The sequence below is a fragment of the Vanacampus margaritifer genome, chromosome 3, assembly GCF_051991255.1.
Source record: "Vanacampus margaritifer isolate UIUO_Vmar chromosome 3, RoL_Vmar_1.0, whole genome shotgun sequence".
NCBI lineage: Eukaryota > Metazoa > Chordata > Actinopteri > Syngnathiformes > Syngnathidae > Vanacampus > Vanacampus margaritifer.
Window position 1 is genome coordinate 24,403,640 of NC_135434.1, and position 20,068 is coordinate 24,423,707.

Sequence of the window (20,068 nt, forward strand, 5' to 3'; positions counted from 1 at the left end):
CCTCTCGAGAGGATTGGTACCAGAACCCAAGCCGTGTGTGGAGGTGAGTCCGACTATATCTAGTCGGAACTTCTCAGCCTCGCACACCAGTTCGAGCTCCTTCCCTGTCAGAGAGGTGACATTCCATGTCCCCAGAGCTAGCTTCAGTAGCCGGGGGTCAGACCGCCAAGGCCCCCGCCTTTGGCTGCCACCCAACTCACTGCGCACCCGACCCCTTTGGCCCCTTCCACCGGTGGTGAGCCCATGGGAAGGGGGACCCACGTTGCCTTTTCGGGCTGTGCCCGGCCGGTCCCCATGGGTATAGGCCCGGCCACCAGACGCTCGCCTTCGAGCCCCACCTCCAGGCCTAGCTCCAGAGGGGGGCCCCGGTGACCCGCGTCCGGGCAAGGGAAACGAAAATCCAATGTTTACACACATACATATATATATATATACACACATATATATACATATATATACATATATATATATATATATACACATATATATACATATACAGTATATACATACATATATATACATATATATATATATATATATATATATATATATATATATATATATATATATATATATATATATATATGTATATATATTTGAGGAGAGTGAACACTGATGAGATGCTGAGAAAAGTCTTTTTTCCCTTCTACTTTTACATAGGATACATTAGAAAAGAGGGCCTCGTCTTCCCTATCACTGTGAAATGGAGTTTTCTGTTCCAAAAACTGTTCCAAAAAGTCAAACTGCCTATCATACTCCATGCATAGTATGATATTGTGACAATGCTTACCATATTGACCAATTGAAATCATGGTTGTCTACTGACATTTGACCCAAAAAATAAAAATACAGCAGCAAATCTTCCACAATTAAAAGTGTGCGGATGGGCGAGTTTTTCAGTTATAGAATATGCCATTCAGTCAATATATTTTTCCACAGTTACTTTGACACAGTCTTATGAAGACCGTCGGTGTATCAATATTGAAAGTTGTGAGAATTTCCCCAAAGAAATTCTGTGCTGAAGAGGCATTGTGGATTATAGGCAGTACTCCTGACAGGCACTTCTGCTGTTTTATGGCCATTAGAGCCGACGACTTTCTCGTGAAGGAATTGCCTGGTGTCGCATTCTGACTTGGATTTCCTCATCCTGGGGATTAAAACAAAAGAAAAGAAAAAAAAGTGAATAATGCTGTTTCTAAGTTTGTGAAGTCCTCTGTTTTCCCTTTATGCGGACATATGCATAATTTCCTGAAAAGGCTCAATAAAGTACCTACAGTATTTATCTTTTTGATATGATGATATGTTTAGATGTAAAAGTCATTTTTAAAATTGGTTAAAAAAAAATAAATGTTATTAAATGAACATCATACTGTATTTTGCTTTCAGTGTTTAAGCAATCTAGGAACAACTTGCGTTTTATTGGCTTGCACTTTAATGTTTGGTATATGTGGTCACAGATGTGATTCCTTCACATTTACATTTTTAGGGGAACAATTGAATCTATTTCTGTCCTAGCCCAACAGCTGAAATGCAGTTAAACATTTCAGGGGCAGAGATAAATGAATGAATACTCAATGGATTTGTGCTTCCATTTTGAGCTACGTACAACTATAATATATATATATATATATATATATATATATATATATATATATATATATATATATATATATATATATATATATATATATATAATTTTAAATATCACACTCGGAAAATTAGCCATAGTCTTTACCAGCGTCCAGTTTCAGATACTACCCTAGAGTTCAATAATTCATTTAGGTCATACTTGAACAGTGAGAAAATATAAAAATTCTGCGAAAATACAGCAGAAACATATGAAAACATCATAAACATATCATATGTATCTAAACCATTTCACATAGTAAAATTAAAAAAAATGGATCAGATGAAGCCCAAGCTTTATTTCTGCCTATTCTGTAAACCTAAATAGGAAGGGCCAAAATCTCAACGAAGCCAATCTTATAACTACAGAGAAAGAAAATCCAAGTGGTTTGCAAATTGTCAACTGACATTTGAGTTTAGTACGATATACCGTTTCAGCAGTGTCGGCTGTCTCCTCTCCCTCTGTATATTCGCCGCCAGGCAAGAACGCCTCAAAGTCAGACAAGCTTTCTACTGCCTCCTCATCATAGTCAGTCTGGTAATCTTCTGATACTTCCTCTGAAGGAAGACCAATTTGTTTCATGGAGCATTTAAATTTGGGTTTTGCAAGGTTACTAAATATGTTCATAAAACAATTGAAAAATCAAACCTTCAATTAATGCAGTCTTGACAGGTTCGATCCGTGACACGATCTCGGCCAAGTCAGTGAAGGAGGCATTTGGACATGTGACCACCTAACGGAGAAAAAAACTATCAGTTCCTGTTCTCATACCATTTCTTTCTCAACCCATACATGTGTATATTTTCTACACAATTGGTGCACTGCTTATTAGGACCACCTTTTCCAGCTGACAAGTTTTCCTCTGGGAAGTATTCCCACTGGCGTGTAACACACTTTCCCAGCATTCATTCAAGTTTGTAACAAACTTCAGTACAGCACCACACCACAAGGTGGCGCCTCATTGTTTTTGTTATGCCTAGGTAGCACTTTTTTGTTTGGCCATCTTTGATGCCGTGGACTTGTACGCGTAATCGTGTCGTGGTAGCGCCAAGAATCTTACTATTAATGAAGTAAACCTGTGGCCTTCCAGTCTCTTTGCTTGCAAATTGTTAACCTCTTAATTGGTTAAAAAGAACTCAAAATTTGTAGCTTCTTCATGAAAAGACTGATTTACACGTTAGCTACTTTGCTTACTCAATAAATTCAGCAAACAAACGTGGTGCCCCTAGGTGACAGAGAGAACTGCAGGCAATCTCATCATATACATCACATCTTTGCAGCAAAAACAAAACAAACTGTGCTCACATGACTACTTTTGGTCTTATGGAACTCCTCCTGATGTCTGTCTTTAAGCATGCTGTCCACCACATTACTCCGCCGCCAAACGTCAAAGAGTGTCTTCCCATGCTGGTATCCCACTTCCTATAGCATAATGACAGATCAGTGTGTGATTTTCAAGCCATTGTTTAAAGAGCAGGTAGCAATGGAGGGCAAGAAAACTTACAGCAATTTCATCAAACTTGCCAAACTCCAGTGTTCCATAGCGGTCAATGGGAGGCCGGATGTACTCACAGTACTCACTGTCTTTAACCAACTCTAGTTGTCGGACACAACAAACATAAGCAAGCCGGGTTTGGATCTCTGCCATATTAAGGACCTGGAGGGATGGGTTAGGAGGTTAATAGAGGCTAACAGAAAAGAATGAAGAAGTACTGCTTTACAGTAATACAGCCATTCACATATTCTAACTTGAATATAAATTTTTGCATTGTTATTTTTTTTGGCACAGAGCACTGAAATGAAAGGGCATTTGACTAATAAAAAAATAAATTATCAGAGGTGGGCATCGTTAATCGTCAGTCAGCTGCTATCATTATTTCAGGCCGGCCCAGTCTGTCGGCAACAGCCAATCGGTGTCGAGAACATACTTACCGGTACTAAGTCACACGCAAGCGTGGCAAGCAAAAACGTGGCTAAATAAAGAAAAGAATAAGACAAACAGTGTATAACTTTCGTTCTCACTGACAGCAATGACATTTTCCCATTGAATGGATTTGATTTTATTATTTGACCAATACAGATTCACACTTTAACAATGATAAGACAGCTGTTGTGGAAGAGGTGCCACAATGAGAATGTGCAAAAGAAGGATTGAGCATTTTCCAGGCAACCAAACAAAGGAATCAATGCGTAGCCAATGATTCATAGCAGCCATAGATGGAGGATTTGGTATCCTCCTCATCATGGTAGATATTGCTTTTGTAGCGATCACTTCATATCAGGTGAGTCAATTACTGAATCAGTTAGTCGTGTAGATGTAGCTCAATTGTATAGTTAATAAATGAAGGTGAAAGGCGTGATTGGGCACTTACGGTGGCTAAATATAATAATCTGTTTAGTTAGTTTGTGCTGCTACCGTTTGATAGATATTACACAGTTGAATTTAGTAACTGACGAATACACTGAAAAAAAATGGGGGTTGATATTTACTTGAAAAAATCTAGTCAGAAATTCTAGTTAAATTCCTTGTAAAATTTACTTAGAATTTCTGAGTGCATCAACCTTTCCTATAAGCTTTTTCAAGTAAATATCACTCCCCATTTTTTCAGTGTAGGAGTAAAAACACGGGCGAATCAGCAGATGCTATGTTGCTAATTTAGCTAAATAACGCAAAACTGCACATTTAGATGGCATTTTGACCACACATAAAGGGGAAATCATTCTGGATTGTACAAACTTGTAAAGCCTTTGTATGATCACATTGGTAAGCACTCACCGGTGCAAGTGAGAGGGGAATTTGATGTACGAGCCATCGCCGAGTTGAAAAAAAGCACTCCTGGAGCTTCATAGGCAATGGTAATATCATCCAACCTGTCTGTCTTGTGCATGTATATTATGTCCTTTTCATGAAAGTGAATGTGAATTATCTTGGACGGAAAGTTGACAGATGAATGCTTGTTTTATCCCTACTAAGCCATTGGAGTTTATTCATGTGGCGCTGCTACTTTCCTGCTAGAGGGGGTGTGTTCAGAGAAAATAGTCATGTGACGTCAGGATCACTATTGTCTTCTTGTGTGGTGCTTGTGTGTGACATAGAAAGTATCTCAATGCTGATTGGCTGTCGTCAATGAGGGATGGACTGGGCCCATGTGGGCCGGTCTGAAATACTGATGGCAGCTGACTGACAATTAACGATGCCCACCTCTGCTAATGATTCACATACCTTGACTTTCTCAGCTAGAGGGTTAAATCGCTTCCACAGAAGCCACCACCCATTCAGGGAATCGCCATAGTTGGTCAAGTTGGTTTCATCTCGACTTCCAACATCGACAGCAATCACAACTTTGGCGCCCATAGAGCGAGCCACGTCAGCTGGAAACAAATGAAAGACTAAGGACACTTTTGGACTTCAATAGATTTTAGATGGACATAAAAGCCAAACAGAAATAATGAAGTGAATTGATTACAATACCCCCCAATACATATACAGTAAAATAATATAAAAATAATTAAAGTAAATGAAGTGAATTTCCTTTGTAAACTAATTTCCCATCTATCCACCCACCCATGCATTTATCTCTTTCTAATACATTTCTTAGTTGACGACTCTATATTTGTGTATACAAGTAAATTTGAGTGTAAACAGTATGGTAGAAGCTATATGTGCCATGCACGCGAATGAGGACAAGAACTGTAGAAAATAAATTGATGTGACCTCCGGTTGAATACATACAATACTAAATACAAAACAATACTAAAAACAGTGTATTTGTATGATATTGACATATTTTTTAAGACTGGTCTTACCAGGCAGATTGTTGATGTAACCACCATCCATCAGTAAGTGCCCGTCTTTGGGATCACAAAGAGGGGGAAGGTAACCAGACAGTGACATACTGGCACGGACGTAACGCCACAGGGAACCTGACAGGAAATGAATGGTTACAACACTGAAAACAATTGGAAGCATATCAAGAAATCAATTAGTCAAGAATTTAAAATTTAATTTCACACATCAATATTGTCACTTGATGTCATATTGTGGCTTTGGAGTAAAGAGGGTGGGGGGTAGGGGTCTTCAAGATTTATATTTACCATCAGTGTGAACTCTCATGGAGGAAGCTGTGATATCTGTTGTAATGTTGAAGTATGGTAGCCACAAGTCCTGGCAGGTGAGAAATGACGAATTTTGTTAAATTATTCTATTTTAGTAGGTTAGAAATGTTGTCGTTGATCTTTTGGGGAGTCAGGATCTCAATGCCAGTGCCAAGTGAGCAGATTCAAAAATATGTTTTCATTATTGCATCATTATACTATACCTCTATCTGTTTGCCTTTAAAAACGGAGCTAATGCCAGAGTTAAAGGAAGCCCCAGAAAACATGGAAGTGACAGGGTAGGTTAGATCCAAAATCTTTTTAAAGAAAGATGTCATATCCTGAAAAAAGAATGGAAATGCAGCACAATTTTAAATATCTACATTGACTAGTACAAGAGTTAGGGAGCAACAACAACAAAACACAAAATAAAGACAAAAGTGTTATTCTGAGACATTTGACTGATTCTTCCTTAACCTACCATGGCCCACTCACGAGCTCGAACCCTCATTCGACTGCTGCTTTTTTCCTCGGCATACAGAGCCCCAATGAAGGACCCGATGGAGGTGCCACCCACAATGTCCACAGGGATCCCTGCCTCATACAGTGCCCGAATGATGCCAACCTGGGAGCAACCCCTGGAAAGGAAACCACATTAGAAACAAGTACTCACAGAGGGCACATATTTCCACCATGGTTTAGCTATGATATATGAATCAGATAGCTAAAAAAGAAGTTAAAAGCTTGAAATAAATTTCTGATCTGGACGAAAATGTAATTACAGCCAGTAAAAAGGCAACAAATTAAAACCTGAAAAGATTAGACAGAGACATTCCTCCCAATCATACCCTAGCGGTTCTCACTGTCAAATTCCAAAGTGTTCTCAACAGGACAATGGGAGACACCCCTTCCAAGGGCTTCAGAAGTGTGGGTACCCACCCAGAGCTACTATTTAGTGTTTAGGTCCAAGCCCACAGAAGGAGAACCCACGTTCGGGCTGTGCCTGGCGCAGGACCGACCACCAAGCGCTCGCCATCCAACCGCATGCCCAAGCCGTGCTCCCACTTCAACTTAGCTCCTAAGATCACTAGGACATTCAAAATTCTCCACCAGAAGACACTAAATAGAGTACTTACACAAACAAACCTAAGCCAGTTTAAACAAAACATTCTTGGTTGGTGGTACCAAATATTAAACAAAACTAAAGTAGTTTAACTAAATTAAACAAACAATTAACCAGATGGAATGTATCATTTGTCCTCAAAACTGAACACAGAACAACTTTTAAACAATGATACTATAAAGGCAACTATACACACACAATTTCTGTTTTGTACTCTATTTCCTAGGTGAGTGCTGCGAGGTATGCAGTCCATACCTTGTTCAAGCTTCAGGAAAAGACGGAGCAGTAAAGGAAACAAATTGATTAGTTAGAGCACAAACAACCTTCATAACCAATCATTTGTTTATCAAAATGAAATATAAATCCTCTATTTTAAAAGCATCATGTTTTCATCATCTTGCACTGACTATATGCTGGAAGTAAAGCAATAAAGTACTGATGATTATAATACATAGTTAATATCAAAATCAATTGATGCACTCCTGAATATCATCTAGTTTTTCTTTTTATTACAAAAAGTGTTGGTTGTTTTGGCCGATTGCTTTCAGTCTCCTCTTTGGCAGGTCAAATGCATGCTCTATAAGGTTCAAGTCTAGAGATTGACTTAGCCAGTCTAAAACATTCCACATCTTTCTCCAGAAGAACTCAAAATCTTGCTATTTATTTAGTTTGCATCTTCCTTACACTGTGGCTCCATCTATCGCTAAGTTTCACATGAATTGTCTCTTCCTTGGTTTAATAATCTCTGTCAAATTGCTCTATTCATTGAGTCTGCTTTAGGATTAGGGAATTACCAAGTATTGGTAACTTCATAGACGGGAGCAAGCCGTCGTATTTAAAAAATAGCGGTTTGTGATGTTGTGGATGTGAACACACACGTTTCAATACTCCACTTTATGGGTTCAAGCGAAAGGTGCCATCTTCTACCTAAGTTATGTTCTAGACTCGACAGAAAATAATACAGGATTTGGCCTCACCTTTTAAATACTTATGGACTGGAGTGTATGTGTAACACCATTATAATGTCACCTACAGCTCAAATGTTTTCAGAGCAGCCATTTGTCATTATAGATCAAATTTATGTAACTATAAAGTGGAATAGCACTCAAACTGAAGTAAACAGCTGTATGTGCGAATGTGAATGGTTGTGTTTCTTTGTGTCAGTATTGTCAGTGATTGAATGTCAACTAGTCCCGCTCCTCTGTGCAGGTAAAATTGTATAGACAATGGATGGTGGTTAGATGGATAAATAAAGTCCCTTTAACAATTTATCAATTTCAAAATCATCTGTCAAATGAAGTGTTGTGTATGTTTTTGAGTATGTCTAAATATGCCTGTTACAATTTAGTGTTTGTATCAGGAATATATTATATTAAAGCCACAATACCTGGCACCTCCTCCACCTAGCACAACAGCGATGCTGTTTCCTGTTAGAATCCTGGCCAGGCGGGAGAAGTCCGAGTGACGATCTGGACACTTTTCAAACACACGTTGATACAGCTCTCTCTATGGTCACAAACAAAAGAGACAACACAAACAATTCATGCTCACACACAGAAAGACAAACCTTTGGAAGTGCACTAAATCATCCATCCATTTTCTTGACCGCTTTTCCTCACAAGGGTCGCGGGGGTGCTGGAGCCTATCCCAGCTGGCTTCGGGCAATAGGCAGGGTACACCCTGAACTGGTTGCCAGCCAATCACAGGGCACACAGAGACAAACAACCATACTCACAATCACACCTATGGACAATTTGGAGTGTTCGATTAACCTGCCATGCATGTCTTTGGAATGTGGGAGGAAACCGGAGTACCCGGTGAAAACCCACGCAAGCACGGGGAGAACATGCAAACTCCACCCAGGAAGGCCGAAGCCCGGACTCGATCTCACGTCCTGAGCACTGGGAGGCGGATGTGCTAACCAGTCAGCCACCGTGCTGCCCTGCACCAAATCAATTCATTTAAAAAGATAAAAGTGTTAACTGATCTACTGAACACCAGGGTGGTTAATAGCTAAGTCCTTGTGTCAATGTTGGTGTGTCGGGTTAAGGCTGAAGTACCAATTTAGGCAAACTCCTCCTGGAGAAAACTCTGCGAGGACAGGACAAGTGATGGTGTTTGGAGATCCAGCTCCGCATGTTCAGCCACTCAGCAGTCCCTTTGGGTGGGGGACCATCTTCCTTGTGCAGCAACACCAATTGCTTCTGGGCCCTAACAGCACTGCTTTCCAACATTTTCTCCAACTACGGGGAGATATGCATTGCAAATAACTTTTCAAGTACAGTAGGTACTGTATGTAACAATTTATTCATTTTTTTTAAGATATTCTTTGATCTTATTCAAGATTTTTTGAGGTTTAAAAATAATTTGCGCTATTTGTGTGCTGGCCCGGAGGTCAACTGTACAGTATATATTTTTGTCTAGCTTTTTAATATAAATGTTTTTTATTAGAAGAAAGAGATACATTTTGACAGAAAACGAAAAAAAATATCTGTCAAATGCCTATGAAAAACCTTAAGTTTTTCTGTATTGTGAAAAAAGATAAAACAGAAAAAACAAGGATATTCAAACTAAAATGTCAGTGGTATCTGGGGTCAAAGGTCAAAACAGAATAACATTTTAATTTTTAGATCAGTGTTTGTGACTACACACCATCGACTGCAATCCATAATAAAGCGGCATTAATAGCTGCAGCCCCCCCTTCCCCCTAATTTTAGGAAAAACAATGCAATTGTATGAGTGAATTAACGGACCTCTCCAACTGTTGGCTCCTGTTCACCCAGTCCCACAATAATGATGCAATCAGCCTGACGAATGCAGCGCTGCGTCCAAGGAGTAAGGCCGGAGTCAGATTGATAGAGGACAATGCGATGGACGTCTTCCTGCTGGCCGAGCCAACTGGAAAGACGGTACTCGTGGACACTTGAAAAAAAGAGAGCAAAACCCAAGTTTACAGCAACAGTAACAGGTGGCTAGTCAGCAGTGCTCATCATTTACTACTGCTAGCCAGGCTCCATTATTAAGGCTGCCAACAGTGGGGTTACTTTTATAGTGCCATCGGGACTTATTAAAGAGACTCATCAGCAACCTCCCTTTCCATCACATCTTACATCTTCTTCTCCCTTTCTATCTCTTCCATCAACTTGTCCAAAGGTCCTTTTTTTTGCAGCACACACACACACACGCACACACACACACACGCACACACACACACACACACACACACACACACACACACACACACACACACACAATTTAAAGTAATATTTAATTTCACATGGTGCCCTACTCCTAAAATCAACACCCTTCATTTAATATATTGTTTTTGTAACATAGCATATTACACTAGTTTTAAAATCACTACACCAGCTCCCTGTGTGTTTCAGGATTGACTTCAATGTGTTTTTATTGTTTTTTTAAATGTCTTAACGGTCTTGGGCCATCTCATTTAACTGACCTGGTTTTATCGCATCAGCCCTCGCGGATCCTGTGGTCCTCTGGCAGCGGCCTTTTAACTAGATCTAGAACAAAACACGCGTTGAGGCTGCATTCAGCCATTTTGTTCCAATTCCTCACATATGGAATAGCCTGCCAGAGGACATCAAGTCCTCTTCGGATTCTCGTTTTTGGCTAGGAATTTTTTTTTTTATCCTATCCTATCTGAGCGAGATGACCTGGAAGTACTTGGAGGATAGGAGCTTTGTATTCTACAAATAAATGGTTAGGGAAGGTGCCTGTATGCTATCTTCAAGCCAACTTTAGCAAAGGATGCTTCTGACCAACCTTTACGAAAGAATACTACCCACAATTCCAAAAAAGATTTAAAGCAACAGAGTACCGACGTAGTTGACATATACGCAAAGATGCTTGAGTTTTACCCTCAAGACTTTAAGAATAATGTTTAGAAAAACACTAATTTAATTAAAATAGTAATACAACTTTTTTGCCAAAAAAAGGGATATTCAAGTTCAAAGATTCATGTAATCCATTTATGCATTTGTGTGTTAAATAAAATTTCTTTATTATCTCTACAGATTATTAGATTTTCACATTAAGAGGTAAAAGGTGATATTGTCAACTATGTGAACTCTGCTAGTCCCAAAAACTGACGGAGTTGACGCCTAACGGAGTTGACAAAAACAAAATGTATTTTTCTGCTAAAGCATGCATGCATTGTACACTGTAGCTAGCTGGATTTTACTCAATTGATACTGCCCCAATGACTTCACTAAAAAGCCTTAATTCATTTCAGTGCTGTTTAAAAAAACAAAAAAAATTAAAGCGAAGATGGAGTTGACCTGCTCCAGACGTGACCGTAGTAATGTCAATGTTGTTTATCTAAAAAAATATCAAACTTGCCAGAGCATCACTGTTAGTATTGCATTGAGCACAGTGAGGAGGAGGAAAGAGGGTCATCAGGGATTATAGCTGACCATGCAATTGTCTTATTTAGCGAGGATTGCAAATACTGTACATCTGATAGAGTTAGACTTAGACGGAGGCAGATTATTAGGGAAAATATTGTTTGAAGTTCAATTTGTGCATTATTTTATATAATAATGATAATATAATTTTTAGAATTCATAATCCAATATATATATATATATATATATATATATATATATATATATATATATATATATATATATATGAGTTGTTGTTTTTTTTTTAAAAAGACTTTTAGGTGTTTTAAAGGATCTTTGTGCAGTTTGTCACTTTTTTACTCGTGACTGCCACCTCTGGCCCAAAGCGTAACTGCAGCATCTGTGTCAGGCTCGTTCATGGTGCGCGTGCGAGTACGTGCACGATCTTAAAGCGACAGCCACAGTTGATAAAGGAAGACATAACTTCAAAATTAGGTAAGAAAAACTCCGCCCCTCCCCAAAGAAACTGTGGAGTGTGCTGGGTCCGCACACGCTACTATAAAGGGAAGATAAAAGTTGATAGGTGCAATCAGAGTAAAACAGTCAGGGCTCTTCGTACTCATTTGAGCATTGGTGGAGCATGCATGATGTAGAAAAAGCTTTAACATTACCTTTTTAAACGGCACGATGCAACTTTAATATTTTGACCTCTTGCAGAGGACAGGTTAAACAAATGTAACGAGTATTGCCCGTCACCCTCAATTTATTTTGTTTTATTTTTGCCACTAAAACATTTCCCCCTAGGGAATGTGTGTGCGTGCCTTGATAGATTAACCCTGTGTTTCCTCAAACCAACCAAAGACAGTTCAAGCAGGAAAAACTCTTTGAACTTCTCTCCAACAAGGGACTGAATTTCATTTTTACAACCCAGAGGAAATACATTCTAAACCCCTGTAGAGATTTAAAAGCTTGTATAGCAAGCAGACCAGTGTTAGAACTGCTTAACCGTACCCAGACCACTTTTTTGGTCTGGTCTATCTACAGCAGGGATAGGGAACCCTGGTCCTCAAGAGCCACTTTCCATGTCTCTCTCCTCAAACACAGCTGACTCAACTGATCAGCTAATCAGCAAACTCTGTAGAAGCCTGAGAACGATCTTGTTCATCAATCAGGTGTGTTGATGGAGGGAGACATGGAAAACAGGCAGGACAGCGGCTCTCGAGGATTATTATTATTATTATTATTACTATTTTCAAGACCGCAGTGGTTGATTTGGGCCTAGTATTACTTTCTTATTTTTATAAATCTTACAGGTAAATTTAAGTAACATTTTCTTGTTCTGTTGGCAGATAAGTTTGCCTATTTAAAGTAATAATTTTCTTATTTTGCTATATTTTTTTCTTAAATTTTCTACAGTCGTTTTTGCAGTGCATCCGAGGACCAGCCGCGGCCTCTCAGCCGTGCGCCCATCAACATCAGCCGGAGACTCTGGTACCGCATTCCAGCTGCGCCCACCGCCCTCGCCTCCAATGGGACTACAGTCTGAGTTTTCTTAAACTGAGGATTGACGCTCGCCGAGTCCCTCTCCCTCCCAAGCACCTGAACCAGTCTGTAAGTGCGCCTTCATTGCAATATGACCATACCACTGACGCAACGCTTTGATCCAAATATAAAAGCATTGACAGGTCAAAATGCTTCCATTTCGTTTCCCCATCTACCTTTTACATTAACTTTTTATCTTAGTTTGTTAGGTTGCATGTTTTCTTTTCATCTTTTATTCACATTTTAATTCCGTTTCATTAATAGGTTAGGCTGTGTGTTGTCTAGAAATTCTATTTTAATTCTCTTACTAAAGCAAATAACTCCATAATTAACTATAGTAGCAACTTCAGATTATGAATACTTGATAATGGGATTTTTATCATTTATTTTGCTCCTAAAACAAGCAAAGTCAACGTGGTGTCCCCAGAGGTTGCTGTGGAAATTACAACTCCCCTCAGTACTGTCTAAATTGCTTGTTTGCCACTACGGCAACGCAAATAATCGCTACATAATAGACCTCCTAACTATAGACAAGACAATCAAATCCACATAAAAAAGTTCAGCATTTCTCTGGTGTACCTGTCCAAAGCAGCAGACCCCAGGCGTTGTTGAATGATGTCGCTTGTCAGGAGTAATGTAGGCCCTTTGGAAAACAAGAATAGATAATACAGGTTTAAAATGACAGCTATGGATCCTTCCATTTTCCTCAACTCATGGAGGTCATGGTTGTTGATTGTTGGAAATGTGTACAGAACACTAATAAAATACATATTATTGTGGGACTATAGTTATTTAAACATGAGATGAACTTTTTTCCAATGCCTCAGATACGCATCAATAAATTGTCAAAATTATCTACAATATGATGGCCTAAATTGAAAAAAAAAGGTGTAATTTGAGATTGCAATGCAAAAAGCTCAATTGCAATGGCATTGAACATCATTACAAACCACTGATGATGTTCCATCCTCTGTTGCATCTCAAATTATCTTTGTGCTGCCGGGTAAGTTGCATCAAGGACAAAAAGCTAACAATCCACTGCAGTAGGGATTTATTTTTGATTATACTCATTATAAAGTGAGCAAAAGCAAACGTGTATACAGTATAATAAGTGAGGTTTTTTTTATTAAATACTGTGTGCATAGAGATGTTTAGCAATGGCTTTAAAAGACAAAATTAACACATGGATGATCATACCGATGCCACTAAGTGCATGCTGTAGCTCCAAGGTGAAGGCCATGAGAGGAATCTCATCAGACACAGGCAGAATGGCCACAGTGGACAGATTGGAGACAGGATTCCCAGCATCCCATTTACTGTTTGGGGTGTGGAGGGGAACACTTCTACCTATAAGTCAAAGTCAAATAGTTTTTTTATGAAAAGCAAAAAACAATCTTCAGTGCATCACACTATAAAGTCTACACATAATCAGTTTGTTTTCTGGGCACTGCCATAGAATCTTTGAGCAATGCACTGCAAAACCAACAGTTTTTTTGTTTGTTTGTTTGTGTCTAGTCTCCTCAATTTGAAATGACCATTAGTTGATATGCATGGAATGATTCCATTGGAATCCTATGCATGAGTGTACTTCTGGTCTATGTGTAAGCATATTTATTATAACATAGTGTGCAACTATAACTTCTCTTCAAAGACTTCTGCGTAGTGGCTCATTTTCCACTAATTAATACTAGTAGTGTAGATAGATTAACACAAAGCCCCCCAATATTGTAAGTTATTACATACAGTACCACAGCCACATTACTTAGCTAGAAATCTACTCTTTTTATTTCAAAAAGTGATACAGCTTTTACAGTACATACCAGCCAGGGGTCCATTGACCTGCTGCATATTGCCCAAGATCTTCTGTCCCAGCAAATGAATCAGTCTAGTGACAACCTGAGGATATCTCCTCTTAATTGAGTTAAGAGCTCCTTTAGGCAGCTTGGCCAGCTCAGAGTCCCTCACAGCGTGGACCGTAGTGGCTCGGTTCATGTGGGTCAGAGCCTCAACCTGGATATTTAAAGACAACCTGTCATTGTCAACTTCATTACCTAAACAATCTAAGGACGGAATATTTTTGAACACTTACCACGCCAATCAGGTCCCCGCGGCCATACTCTCCTGCGAGCTCCTTCTTCCCATTATCTTTTGCAATGACGGAGCGCAAACGGCCACTGAGGACAATGAAGGTGCTGTCGGACTTGTCTCCCTGTCTACATCCAATCAGAAGATATCATTTATACTTTACACACACAAGCATCAACATGATAATGAAAGAGACTATGGGTCAAAGCAACTAAAGCAGTGATTCTCTCTATATTTTTTTTTTACACAGGAGCCACATTAGCACAGCAAAATCAAGGGGGGAGCCACTTTAGCGACAACAGGTCAAATCACCGGACCCCTATAATAAGCTGGAACACTGACAAGAGCACGCTGTGTTGCCATGTTTAACAGCCACCTCTTTTTTAATTGAGATGAAAGAAGACTTATAATGTGGGTACTATTTGTATCTTAGTGGCATAATGTTTGTTATATATTTATGTAGCAGAATATAAAAAATTGTATCGACTGTGTTTTCATATGGTTCGAAGTCACCACTAAGCATGTGCTAATATTATATTACGACATTCTGATGCTATGATATCAGGGGCGAAAATATCACGGTATTGCAGTATTAAAATTGCAGCTCTAAAATGTACCTAGAAATTCTTCTTAGCAAGTTACAGTGTCCCATCAATGGTAATCTCTTTTTAGAACAGACACCAGCTACTCTTGTTGTCAATGACCTACACATGCACACGTTTTATTTCATTTTATTATTTTTTTAAAGGTGGGGTCTCAAGTTTTGACCATTTCTGTTTGCAAACAGGCAGCACGGTGGCTGACTGGTTAGCACGTCCGCCTCCCAGTGCTGAGGACGTGAGATCGAGTCCGGGTTCGGCCTTCCTGGGTGGAGTTTGCATGTTCTCCCCGTGCTTGCGTGGGTTTTCACCGGGTACTCCGGTTTCCTCCCACATTCCAAAGACATGCATGGTAGGTTAATTGAACACTCCAAATTGTCCATAGGTGTGATTGTGAGTATGGTTGTTTGTCTCTGTGTGCCCTGTGATTGGCTGGCAACCAGTTCAGGGTGTACCCTGCCTACTGCCCGAAGCCAGCTGGGATAGGCTCCAGCACCCCCGCGACCCTTGTGAGGAAAAGCGGTCAAGAAAATGGATGGATGGATGTTTGCAAACAAACAATTCAAAATGGACTTCTCCCATGGCTCAACTCTCCACTCTTCTCGTCAACATTGCGCCTGCCTTCAGCAACACGCCCCCTGCTCTGTGATTGGCTGGAGGGATAAATATTGACTTTCCGCCCAGAAAAGTCCCTCTTATTGCAGAACACAACAAACAGTCTGGGCGGTGGTGGTTGATGACAAAATGACCACCACACATTAACAGAAGCCCAGAGGTGAAGGATTTCATGTGTTAACATCCAGTAATTATGAAGTGTTTATTGCTGAGGGAAAACTTAAGACCCTACCGTTAAGGACAATGCAAACTGTGAAGGCCAGCCATTTGTATCATCTATCTTTTCACGCTTTTGCACCTCCTCTGTTCAAGCTCGCTTTCTGATAACTTCATCTTTCGCTCAACTGCTAGTATTCTGCCATGGTGCCACTGGTGTATGGAAGGTAAGAATGTTTGGTGGTGGTCGGAGGGGCCGTAGGTGTACAATGGCAGCCACGTTTCCGCCAGCCTGCCCCAGGGCAGCTGTGGCTACTAAAGTAGTTTACCGCCACCAGAGTGTGAACGTGTACGTGCATGAATAATGTATCCATTCTATTGTAAAGTTTCTTTGAGTGTGTAGAAAAGGGCTATATAAATCCGATGCATTATTATTATTACGGTGTTATTGGTGCCAATCCAGCATTGCCATGTGTGGTAAATCAGGCGCAAACTGCACCCAACTGTCAAAATTTGTGGGCCTGTTTGCGCCGTTAAATAATTAGAGCAATATCCTTTGTGAATAGTACGTTAAGAGGGAGCAAATGAAGAGCAATTTATGGCGCTATCAGTGGACGTAGCGCATTCTTTGTGAATTTGGCCCTATGTTACTCATACTCTATGGGCCGCATATAGAAAAATAGAATGATGCAAGGGCCAGTTAAAAAAATTTTTTAACTTATTTCACACAATAAAAACAATCAAGCAATTACACATTGTTTATATAAGTTATTTGAAAACTTACTTCGTTAAGGTTTTCCGTTAAAGGTAATAATGTTATTCCATTTGAATAGATAAGCCCCTTTTTACTGAGCAGTAGCTGAATACCATCTCCACATTCAGAACCAAAACAATAACAATCTGCAGAGTAGCTGGCTATATCTTAATGTGATATGCTCACAAATCAGCCCATGACACTAAGCAGAAAGTGGAGGAAAACTAATATTACAGTTTCTGAATCTAAATTATCTTTATTCTCCACACCGTTATGTAGAGAAATTCTGCTGCTATTTTAGCTGTAAATTTATTTGTGTTTTTGTAAATCTAAAAACGTTCATGAGTATAGTGGTAGTCCCCCTTACTCACGTCAACCCAGCTTTTGATAGCTACACTTTTAATGTTGCCCGCCCGAACCTCACCCGTTTTTTTTAATTATCATTATTATTATTCTCTTCTTTTTTTCAGAAAAAAAAGTCAAAAGTTAGTTGCCGTGGGACGCTAAAAGATGAACGTGGGCAGCAAATGGTCGCCGGGTTGTGGTTTGGAGACCACAGTCACATATTCACCAGCAAATATTGATTTTCTTAAATATATTTTAGCATAGAGCTTTAGAAAACTTTCAGATTTGTGACACCACTGGTAGGCTCAAAAGCATTAATTTGACAGATATTGTATTAATTGCAGCATGTTGGTTTGTCCGTAATTACATTACCCGTACATTAATTTCATAAATTACATATTTCCATAGATGTAGAAGAAAGAAGCATTTGAGCGCTGAAATATTATCTTAATTTTTCATGATTTTAAAAACTCATTTTTTATGCTTGAAAATTCAATCATTCAAATTTAGAGGGTTATTAATGACACTCTTAGTGTAGTGTCAGATTGACATGGACATTAAGATGTTCAAAATTGAATTTTAAATGACAGCTTTTGCAAATACAGTAGTGACAGCAGAAGACTGAAAGTCTTCAACATAAGCCAAATAGTGATGGACGCAATTTAAAAAAAATATGCCCCTTCTCTCCATTTCCAGATAATTAGTTTATACTGTACACCCAGGTCTTTAAAGAAGAAAACTTGTGAACATGAAACATAAATCATAAACCAAAGCTAAATAAATAGCCCAAAAGCACAAGACGGCCATCACGGCCTTCAAGGCGTACCTGTAAACAGCACGGCCAGCCTCCAAAGCCATCCAGTCCAAGGCAAAGTCAATCTGCCTGACAAAGGGTGACACCCTCCTCACCACAGTGTGAGCTACATTCAACACCACTCTGGGCTCCTCGCGCATTATCCTGTAAAGAAAAAAAGAAGAAAAAAAAAAGTGCTGTTTGCTAAATAAAGCTTCAGGTAAACCATTACGACAAGAAAGTTATTTGCATGGCCTTACTCATAAAAGTGAGCCTTTGATATGGAGAGGAAGGTGCAGTCTTTGTGAGCACGTGTGGTGAAGATAAGCGGTTCCCCCGTGAGCACAGCTAGGTGTCCCACCATCTCTCCTGGGCGGGTCACAAAAAGCAGCGTCTCCTCCTCACGGTCAATCATACGCTGGTACACATGGAGTAAACCTGAGATGACAAAGGCCACACTCACATCCTGTAAGTAAGGGAAAGGAAACCAATAAGAAAAGAACCATGCCTACAATTAGACCATTTTGGGATGTTGGAAAATTCATAATACAGTATTTAATAAACTGTACTATTTTATACACTACAGTGCTGATCTGAAAACCTGGTCTCCTTGGTGGGCCACAACTGAATTGGCTTTGACTTGACGAAAGGTCACCCTACCCTCCAGTAGATCAGGATCCTGAGAAAATTGAACAGACACAACATTTTTTACTGTTTTAATTTCCATCCCTTTTTTTATAAAAAGAAAAATGAAATTTCAAATTGACAGTGCAGAAAATGCACAAACAATTATGATTCAGTTATTGGATTGGGCCGTAAAAGTCAGAAAAATGTGGATCATTGTTTTTCAAAGTACAAGCAATGTTTTATTTTTATTCAGCACAAAAATAATCAGTCCACTTTCATGAAAGACTACACAAATTAATTACACAGAATTCATATTATTTATTAATGAGAAGCTGAATTAACTTTTTTTTAATGTTTATATTTTGCCATAAAAAAGGACAGAAGAAGAAAAGAAAGTACAAAATAATGAACAAAATATAAACCTAACTTCCTACACCATCTATCAAATACTTCCCAGCTCAAATGAAAATAAAGAAACAGAAACATAAAGAAGACGCCTACTTTATATAAACTTTTGTACATTCCTATTTGAACAGATTTTCTTTTTTTTTCATTAAAAAAACAAAAAACTAACAAAAAAGACAAAGAATCTGACCAACAGTCTACCAAAGACCATCTAGACAAGAGAAATACAATTAATCACAACACAAAAAACAAACATCACAAACATTGACTTATTCCTGGAGGGTCTGTATTTTTCCAATGTTGTAACAATAACTTCTTATAAACTAATAAAGAAAATGAAAGTTGCCATACCACTGGATATTTCAATGGGATGCGAAACAACCATCATTAAGATGCCTTACAAAGAGGCCTCTGTCAGTCAACAAATTGATGGGTGGAATCTAAGTACAGTAATTTCTGGACTACAAGCCGCTACTTTTTTCACTTGCATTTGACCCTGCGGCTAATACAAATGAACGGCTTATCCATCAAATCACAAAGGGGTGCACTATAAAGGAAGCGCAAGAGCGTCAGGCAGTGCAAAACAAACCAAGTGAGCCCAAATACAGTAGGAGAAACAGAATGAGAGCGAGATAATTTGCTGCCTCAGTATGGAAAAGAAAATAGCGGGAACCCGGTGCAGTAACATTAAAACACCTGCGGCTTACAGTTGGGTGCGGTTTATACTGTATGTGTAACAAACTCGAGTATTCCACAAATTTAGCCCGCGCGGTTTATAGTCATGTGCGCCTTGTAGTCCAGAAATTACTGTACTCAGTTACAAATGTTTTTTCGGCAACTTACGGTCTGATGTAAGTGTGATATGATGCCGACACATCTCTCCTCATTAGTCAACACGATATAATTTGACAGCCATCTTTTTTAAACAGTAAATTGCC

The 20,068-nt window shown here is 39.2% G+C and overlaps 1 protein-coding gene and 1 long non-coding RNA gene across 6 annotated transcripts in view; one reads left to right on the forward strand and one right to left on the reverse strand.

Moving 5' to 3' along the window:
• Positions 1 to 538: 538 nt before the first annotated feature.
• The window catches only part of pnpla7b (patatin-like phospholipase domain containing 7b), a 31,630-nt gene continuing 12,100 nt past the window's right edge, over positions 539 to 20,068 (reverse strand). For all 5 annotated transcript variants that reach the window (XM_077561376.1, XM_077561377.1, XM_077561375.1 and 2 more), the window contains 20 exons: positions 18,700 to 18,777; positions 18,359 to 18,564; positions 18,132 to 18,263; positions 14,841 to 14,964; positions 14,572 to 14,761; positions 13,949 to 14,098; positions 13,331 to 13,394; positions 9,599 to 9,767; positions 8,906 to 9,088; positions 8,233 to 8,351; positions 6,204 to 6,360; positions 5,947 to 6,063; positions 5,723 to 5,792; positions 5,435 to 5,551; positions 4,851 to 4,999; positions 3,132 to 3,284; positions 2,933 to 3,049; positions 2,276 to 2,360; positions 2,057 to 2,184; positions 539 to 1,147 (listed from right to left, as the gene is read on the reverse strand). In XM_077561376.1, coding sequence (XP_077417502.1) covers positions 1,082 to 1,147; positions 2,057 to 2,184; positions 2,276 to 2,360; positions 2,933 to 3,049; positions 3,132 to 3,284; positions 4,851 to 4,999; positions 5,435 to 5,551; positions 5,723 to 5,792; positions 5,947 to 6,063; positions 6,204 to 6,360; positions 8,233 to 8,351; positions 8,906 to 9,088; positions 9,599 to 9,767; positions 13,331 to 13,394; positions 13,949 to 14,098; positions 14,572 to 14,761; positions 14,841 to 14,964; positions 18,132 to 18,263; positions 18,359 to 18,564; positions 18,700 to 18,777 — 2,574 coding nt within the window. In that variant the 3' untranslated portion in view covers positions 539 to 1,081. The remainder of the gene's footprint in view (positions 1,148 to 2,056; positions 2,185 to 2,275; positions 2,361 to 2,932; positions 3,050 to 3,131; positions 3,285 to 4,850; positions 5,000 to 5,434; positions 5,552 to 5,722; positions 5,793 to 5,946; positions 6,064 to 6,203; positions 6,361 to 8,232; positions 8,352 to 8,905; positions 9,089 to 9,598; positions 9,768 to 13,330; positions 13,395 to 13,948; positions 14,099 to 14,571; positions 14,762 to 14,840; positions 14,965 to 18,131; positions 18,264 to 18,358; positions 18,565 to 18,699; positions 18,778 to 20,068) is intronic.
• On the forward strand, positions 3,637 to 7,855 carry LOC144048907 (uncharacterized). Its single transcript, XR_013293448.1, has 3 exons — positions 3,637 to 3,909; positions 6,264 to 6,387; positions 7,072 to 7,855. It is a non-coding gene; the product is annotated as an uncharacterized LOC144048907 (long non-coding RNA).